At 35.5% G+C, this 8,038-nt stretch overlaps 5 protein-coding genes across 5 annotated transcripts; 2 read left to right on the top strand and 3 right to left on the bottom strand.

Moving 5' to 3' along the window:
• Positions 1–1,301: 1,301 nt before the first annotated feature.
• RHIMIDRAFT_227736 (WD40 repeat-like protein) lies at positions 1,302–3,217 on the top strand. The gene is made up of 7 exons (XM_023607604.1): positions 1,302–1,597; positions 1,646–1,732; positions 1,785–1,877; positions 1,938–2,258; positions 2,308–2,432; positions 2,482–2,728; positions 2,777–3,217. Exons 1-7 carry the CDS (start codon positions 1,574–1,576, stop codon positions 2,870–2,872), a joined length of 993 nt encoding a protein of 330 aa, XP_023464869.1. The 5' UTR covers positions 1,302–1,573; the 3' UTR covers positions 2,873–3,217.
• Positions 3,218–3,534: 317 nt separating this feature from the next.
• On the top strand, positions 3,535–4,710 carry RHIMIDRAFT_238603 (oxidoreductase family protein; the record flags this gene model as incomplete). Its single annotated transcript, XM_023608995.1, has 3 exons — positions 3,535–3,583; positions 3,632–3,865; positions 3,917–4,710. The coding sequence occupies 3 exons, from the start codon at positions 3,535–3,537 to the stop codon at positions 4,708–4,710; spliced, it is 1,077 nt and encodes a 358-aa protein (XP_023464870.1).
• Positions 4,711–4,791: 81 nt separating this feature from the next.
• Positions 4,792–5,339, bottom strand: RHIMIDRAFT_238604 (uncharacterized protein; the record flags this gene model as incomplete). The annotated part of the gene is made up of 2 exons (XM_023608996.1): positions 4,792–5,163; positions 5,223–5,339. 2 exons carry the CDS (start codon positions 5,337–5,339, stop codon positions 4,792–4,794), a joined length of 489 nt encoding a protein of 162 aa, XP_023464871.1.
• A 344-nt stretch (positions 5,340–5,683) lies between these two features.
• Positions 5,684–6,246, bottom strand: RHIMIDRAFT_194025 (uncharacterized protein; the record flags this gene model as incomplete). The annotated part of the gene is made up of 3 exons (XM_023606001.1): positions 5,684–5,995; positions 6,045–6,093; positions 6,143–6,246. Coding segments are annotated over 3 exons (465 nt in total), but the record flags the coding sequence as incomplete, so codon positions are not given.
• A 183-nt stretch (positions 6,247–6,429) lies between these two features.
• RHIMIDRAFT_204071 (rraga protein) lies at positions 6,430–7,567 on the bottom strand (the record flags this gene model as incomplete). Its single annotated transcript, XM_023606732.1, has 6 exons — positions 6,430–6,500; positions 6,552–6,882; positions 6,938–7,033; positions 7,083–7,305; positions 7,356–7,422; positions 7,477–7,567. 6 exons carry the CDS (start codon positions 7,565–7,567, stop codon positions 6,430–6,432), a joined length of 879 nt encoding a protein of 292 aa, XP_023464873.1.
• Between the last annotated feature and the right edge of the window lie 471 nt (positions 7,568–8,038).

Raw genomic sequence — 8,038 nt, forward strand, 5'->3', positions numbered from 1 at the left:
GCATCATTGTTTGTGATATTGGCTGTCTAGAATAAAACATTTGCTATTTTAAATTTCAACTCCTCAAAAACACTGCAAAAAGCAATGCGCTACGTAGTAATTCAGTTAACCACCGTATGATTAAGTGCAATGGATTAAACCTAGTATTATTATTTTTTATATTTGGTATTTGAATGACAATTTGTTTAGCACTAACCGACAAAGTAAATCTCGTCTCTCGACAATTGTATTTTTATTTCATTTTTCTGTGATTGCCAATTACTTTTTTTGTAACTGTCAATATCCACCAACCTGACTGTATCTTTATTCAGAATCAAGTAAAGAGAAAAGAGATGATACCACAATCTATAACTTTATATTAAGAAGCTGAAGTATTTAAACTGAGTTGACTATATTTGATTAAGATGTATCAGACCTTGTAGTAACATTAGGTTCAACTCTAGATATTGTATCTAAGCACTGAATAGTAGCGTGGATACTACAGAGGGAAAATACTTCAAGGAGTTTTGTTTATTTCTGTTTATTATTTTGTTTAAGTGCGATTAATCAGTTCCGATATACCATACATGTTCATCCCATATGTAAAAAAGGTTGTTTAAAGCAGTATCAGTAAAGCCTAGAAAGCACATTATCGTAAACACTTTTTTTTAACAAGTACTCAAATCAATAAAAGCAATTGTTGTATAGCATTAAAAGAACACCCCACAAATCGAACCTGATCTCAAGTGACAGCAACGTTATTCTCCTGGAAAAGCAGGCTTTTATATATCTTAGTAAGGTCACCTTTGTTAAGTGTAATAGTATATCTAATCCTATTTATTGAGCCAAAAAGATATAAAAGATCCCTCATAGCGGTACAAAAAGTGTGTTACTCCTTCCTTTCCATAAATAAACAAATGGATGCCCTTGAAGTCGTTGTTTACACCTTATTCATTCAGTCTATACATAGAATAAAAGTATGAAGCAGCCACCAGAGTAGAATGAGCGTTCTCAAAGCAACCAACTCGAGAAGAGGAATCTTTGGAGTGATGGATTTACAAAGGAATTACCATCCAAAGCGATGACTTTACTTTTCTTATGGTGCGATGAGTCTTTTTAATAAGCTCACTCAATACTTAAGACTGGATCTGCCTGGTGAAACCTACCTCAATCCAAATTAAAAAATCATGTATGCTGTAATGTGCCTAACTCAATAATGTGACATAAAGAGGGACAGCTCTAATGCCTATTAATAAAGCATCATCTATTTGTATAATTTCTGGTGCTTATAGTAGTAGTAGAAAGTACGATTTGAAAGGGAAGATAATTTAACAATAAGCGAGATGAACTACCCCTGCTGCCTAGTCTACTTTTTATATGACCAATAAGCATCCATACACAATGCTTGATATATATTAATTGATTAAACATCGCTCAATATCTCAGAGATGTATTCAGCAAGCTCACAAATCCTCTTCTTCATTCCAAGGCTCAACAGTTTTCCTGCGGACTTGTTTTGATTTATAAAATTTTTGCCTGGTTGTCTTTTTTGTTGCTTTCATTTTTTTTTCTTTTTTCAAGCGCGTATTTAACAATGATGGACAATAAAGATTTTGAGGTAATTACAAACAACTTCAATAAAGCATGTTACTTATACTCCTTTTAGGTTGCCAATCCTCCAGCTGACGGCATCTCTGGAATAGATTTTTCTACACAAGCTGATTATTTAGCTGTTTCTTCATGGGATAATCAAGTAATTTAAACTCTACACTCGATATTCTTTCTTATTCATACAAAACTCGTAGGTTCGTATTTATGAAGTTCAAGCATCAGGAAATACAGTTCCCAAGACTTCTTATGCACATGAAGGGCCTGCATTATGCGTTGCATGGAGTAAAGTAAATATCTGAAAGCTCATGTCCAGTCTATTCGCATCTTAATCCTTTTTTTTTGTTCAGGACGGTACAAAAGTAGTATCTGGTGGAGCAGACAAAGCAGGAAGAATGTTTGATATTACGACCGGTCAGTCAACACAAGTGGCACAGCATGACGATACCATCAAATCCGTGAAATTTTTAGATCAAGGCAATGTACTTGCAACAGGTAGTTGGGATAAGACGATCAGATACTGGGACTTGCGTTCACCTACACCTATCGGAACCGTTCAGCTTCCCGAACGCTTATACAGTATGGACGCTAGAGGGCCATTAATGGTTGCAGCAACCGCAGAAAAGCATGTTTGTTTATTTGATCTGAATAATCCTACTGTTATTTTCAAAGTAAGACTAGTTTAACAAAAAAAAAGTGGTTTATTAACAGTGATCATAGCAAATAACCTCACCATTAAAATGGCAAACTCGTGTTGTTTCCTGCTTTGCTGACAGTAAAGGTTTCGCAATTGGCTCGATTGAGGGAAGAGTTGGTATTCAATACGTTGACGAAAAGGAAGCTTCGTAAGTACTTTTAAATATGTAAGGGCCCGGTAACTTATGTTTCATATAGCAAGAACTTTTCATTCAAATGCCATCGAGATGATTCCAAGAATATATATGCAGTACACGATATCAATTTTCATCCTATTCACGGTACTTTTTCCACTGCTGGTGCTGATGGAACATTCAGTTTCTGGGATAAAGACTCTAAGCAGCGTTTGAAACCATTCCCTAAAGTCAATGGTCAAATAACAAGCACGGCGTTCAACCGTAATGGTAGTATCTTTGCATACGCTGTTTCCTATGATTGGTCAAAGGTAGAGTGTAAAGAATCTTGAAAAAACAGTACTAACACACCAACTTAGGGTTACAAGCAAGCCCTTCCTACACTCACTCCAAAGATCTATTTGCATGCCGTAAGAGACGAAGAGATCAAGCCTCGTACCCCAAAGAAGCGTTAATTCATCCATATCCCATTCATCCATATACATTTATTATCGAGATTTACACAATTCAAAATCTATATAAAACTATGATCGTTTTAAATGAACTGTTTTAATGAATTCTCTGATGCAAAGATCTACAGGGTATGACGCTAGACCCGTTTTTTTAATTATTTTTCCACCTAATCCACATAATTGCTTTATCTCTGGCTTACTAATCCAGGGACATGGATACACCCCTCATTATTGATCTACGGGAGATTTCTTGATGTGCCGCAGCAGGAAGAGAACGCTGACAAAGCTTGGTTGACACTTGTTGCTGGCATTCAATAAGAAGCACGCACAATCTAAACAAGACCCCCGCATTTTCTCTTTTTTTATTTTTATTTTTATAGTGATAAGCTACTCATGCTTATATTCACTCTAGAACCTTTTTATTGTTCAATTCTTCCGTTTGATTTGAACAATACACGGTTTTGAAACGTCTTTTAGCATCCTATAGTTCAAATTCCGATTATACCCTAAAGCAAGGGAAAGCGCGGGACTGACGGGAGAATCTCCGTTTATTCATTTCCTTATACGGTGTGTGACATCGTATGGATAATATTTATAAGCAGAGTATATATAAAAGAGTTTTTTTTTTTTTTTTCTTTAATTTTCTATAAACACACAATTACATAATGACTGATAACACTCAAAAGAAGATCAATGTTGGCGTTGTAGGCTTTGGTAAGAATGCATGTTTAGTGTAGTACAGGACTAACAATGCATGAAAAGGTATGTCTGCTCGCGTTTTTCATTGTCCTCTGATCGTTTCTTCACCTTACCTGCACTTGGCTGCAGTGGTTGAAAGAAAGAGTGATAAGTCAAAAGATGTGTATCCTTGGATCAGCGTGTTCAAAAATACCGATGACTTATTTGCATCTTCCGAGGTTGATCTTGTTGTCATCACTACACCCAATGGTTCTCATTATCCATTAGCTCTGCAGGCCCTCAAGAGCGGAAAACATGGTAGGTCAAAGATGTGCTACATGATGTCATGAAATAACACTTTTTTTGTAGTGGTTGTTGAAAAGCCATTTACGATTACATCTCAAGAAGCAGAGGAGCTTTGTCGAGTGGCTAAAGAGACAGGGCTTATCTGTAGTGTCTACCAGAACCGTCGATGGGATGGTGACTTCTTGACCGTCAAGAAGTTGATCAGTGCTGGTCATCTCGGCCGTCTCGTTGAATTTGAATCCCACTTTGATCGTTTCCGTAATTTTGTCAAGGCTGGCTGGAGAGAGCAATCCGATGCTCCTGGTTCAGGCATGCTCTACGATTTGGGTGCACATTTAATTGATCAAGCCCTTTCATTATTTGGTATGCCAAAGACTGTTTATGCCACCGTCAGCAATCAAAGACAGTTAAAGGAAACCGATGTTGCTGATGATTTCACCATCATCTTGGGATATGAAAACTCTTTCAAGGCTATTCTTCGTTCAAGCATGCTCGCTCGTCATACACCCGTTTTACGATTCAATCTTCGCGGCATGAACGGTGGATTCAGAAAGGAATACTTGGATGTTCAAGAAGATCAACTTAAGGCTGGTCTAGTCCCTTCAGATACAGAATATGGTATTGAATCTAGTGATCGCTACGGTTATATCAATGCCGATGTTGGCGGTGTTCATATTGTCGGCAAGGTTGACACGGAAAAGGGTGATTATTTGGCTTACTATAACAACGTGGGTGAGTCCATCTTGAAATCTGATCCCAGTCTATTGGCTGTTAAGCCTGAAGATGGCGCCAATTGTATTCGTATTATTGAATTAGCCCAGAAGAGCAGTGATGAAGGAAGAGTGATTGTATTATAAAAGAAACATTTTTCTTTTTATTGTGTAATAAAAAACCATTAGACAAAAGATTGTGTTTGTGTATAAATGTGTATGCTTTTCTCATATTGCAGCTTGTGTGGAAGATAAAGGATATGCAAAAGTAGCAAAATCATCTTGTTTTGCTGTTGGTAGTAGTGGTGATAGTCTGTCAAAGGGAATACAAATCCATCTATGCTGCCTTTTCACCTTGTTTTGGGATAATTTATGTGGTCTAAAAGGCCAACTGAATTTAGATAAACGCTTGGCTTTTGTCTGATGCTTTTCGGTATCTATAACTTTTTCCGATTCGAGTATGGTTGGATCGCTCTGAATGGAGAAAGAGGATGCTATCCTTTGTTGTTCCTTCAATAATCTCTCTTGTTCTATGATGGGCTGCTGTTCCTTTACAAACAGTAATGTATTCTCTTTTTTAAACTCTTTATAAGGAGGAAACTACGAGATAACAAAAGGTAAGATGCTTTAATTAAAAAGAAACAAGGATGCAGAATTACTTGTTGATTAAACAATGTCAAATTTTGTTCGGTTAAGGCAAGACATAGAGCAGTTGCTTCAACATCTGATTTATTAGAGTGCAAATTGACAGGAGAGGAATGACTATGAGGAAACATAAGGTAATGAAAAAAACAGCAAAGAAAAAAAAAAAAAGAAGAAAAAGAAAGGGGATCAGGAAAAGGGGAAATGATTTTGTAAGATTAGGCGGAGTTTTCATAATGTTTTCATGCAGAATATACTACTTCCATGTCTATAAAGCCAGCATTGCGTGCTTCTTCTTGCATTTGTTTTTTCTTTTTCAATTTCCTTTCTCTTGCCTCTTGCTCTCTCTTGAGCGTATAGTTGGATAATAGATAAGCTAGTGCACCTATGGTTAAACCAGCAGCACCCACGCCAGCTTAAAACAATAATGAATTATATAGAGCTTAATAATACATTATTTCTTACCAAGTCCCTTCCAGATAGTCTCTAACCGTACAGATTCCAAACCCATCTTGACTTCACTTAGTTTTATAGTCAGTTTGTTATTCAACTCTTGAATCTTGATATCAATTTCTTGTTGCTCCATTCTTACTTCATTCTTCTTGTTATTCAATTCCAACGTAATATCGTTCTTCATAAGCTCAACATTTTCATTCAGTCTCTGTGCTAATGTCTCCACCTCACGCTTTAAAAGGTCGCTGTCGGTCCTTAATGCTTGTACATCCTGTTGCTTCATCATCTGTATTTCTGTCTTTAACTCAGACAATCCCGCTTTTATTAAATACAAATCCTTTTTGGGGATAAGTAAAGAGAGTAATAATAAAAAAAGGGAGACCTACGTTATCAAAAGTAGACTGAGGTAAAAGACTTTGCTCTGTTAACGCTACACTAAAAGACACTGTAAGTATTTCATATTGCTAAAGTCTTTTTTTTTTACCTTTCTCGAAGTTTAAATTTTATACCTTTCATCAAGGCCACTGCTTGTGGCCTAGTCAATCCTTGTTTTTCCAAGTGCAGCACTGTATTATAAGTATCAAAGTGATGCTGTATTTGATTATTTGCTAGCACTATAGCCTGTTTATACGTCGATGTATGACGTCTAGTATGAAACAAAACAAGTCTTTGGCGCAACATGTAAATATAAGAAAAAAAAAAAGAGGACGTATTTACTTATTTGGTTGAAATAAAAAGGGAAAAAATAACAAATAATAATAATAGTACTTTTTATTTTGTTGCTTCAATCTTTTCAAAATGCTTTTTTGCTGCTGCAATGTTTAATAACGTAGCTGCTGATTCTATCATTGATATGAGTACATGGATATAAAGACTATTCTCCTTTTACTTACGTATATTGGGATCAGACATGACAATCATCACATAAGTATTATTTGTCAATACATCGATAAACGCAGTAAAACTACTTCCTCTAATTTCCATACTTTTAAACCTGGTTTGTGATCGACTACAGCCTAGGTTGAACTGTTTGATGATATTACTTATTTTTTCAAATCTATGATGATCTTGATGAATGACCGTTGCTGCTGTTGCAATCACTAGAAACGTTGTTCTCTCAAATAACACAACTTCATCTGCATCACATATACGACAAAAGTTGTTCAAATGAGATTCAAGTATTCTGATATTAGGAATCAAACAGTGCACAATCTTGGACCATGCCTATGACAATAATAATCAGTTGGATGTTGCTTTTTTTTTTGTTTAACTGTTTTACGGCATAAAGGGTTTCGTCCCAAATAGACGTACGAAAGGCCTGAATACTTAATGGCTCTGATCTCTTTTGAAGCTCTGTCACTCGTTGTTCAAATATCTATACAATAGGGATGAGTTATATTGTTTCTCAAGTAATAGAGCATTACTTGATCTCTTTGATGTTCTGGCACAAGATCCATTTTGTGTATTAAACAGAATATACGTGCTTCTTTTGAGTTGGCAAGAATAGCTTCTAAGCATGACTGATAATAGTGAAGATCCTTTTCCCAATCTCTGCTCTCAACGTCAAATACATATATAAGCACTTCTACATTTTTGAATATTCTGTCTCTTTGTGAAGCAAAATAATTTTCCATAAAGGCTTCTTGTCTAACAAAATATTAAAGTCAACCTTTCTCTCTTTTGTTGTTGTTGTTTACCCTCCACAGTCCCAAAGGTTTAATACTAAATTACCAAGGAATTTGACATTGGAATGTTCAACATCGACTATAGATTATGTCTTAAAAAAAAAAGAAACTCTTTTATAATGTATTCATTTACTTGTTGCGCCTAATCTTCGAGTGTCTCGAGCTATATAGTTACTGAAAATAATAGACCGCATAGACGTCTTTCCTGAACCACTCTTCCCCATAAGTAGAACCTACATGTGTGTTAAAATTATTCTCGCAAGTCTTTAAAAACTTTACTTTCTCTTTCTTCTTCATATTGAATAGTTTTTTTTTTTTAAAAAAAAAAGAAAAGCCAAAAAAAAAGAACCTATTTTGCATATGTGACTTTACACTCCTAAATCAATGCCGCTCTCTCTTTCTCTTTAAACAGCCAAGAAAATCTTTACAACTAGGTTGACTAACTATTACATAGGTATATTGTATTGCTTTGAAAATAATGATAAAAAAAAACAATAGAAACATCATGTGATGGTATTCAACATGTCATTCTTTGATGTTGTGTGATGATTGAAAATATCAGTGTACTGTTTATGCATAATCAGTACAATCATATGCAAGGTTGATTCATTTACAAAAGAAGCGGAATGCCAAAAGAGAGCTGTCTTGGTTGCAGGAGAGTGTAACCATCAGTTTTTTCTTCTTTTTTTTTTTTT

Source organism: Rhizopus microsporus (genome assembly GCF_002708625.1).
Source record: "Rhizopus microsporus ATCC 52813 unplaced genomic scaffold scaffold_11, whole genome shotgun sequence".
Lineage (NCBI taxonomy): Eukaryota > Fungi > Mucoromycota > Mucoromycetes > Mucorales > Rhizopodaceae > Rhizopus > Rhizopus microsporus.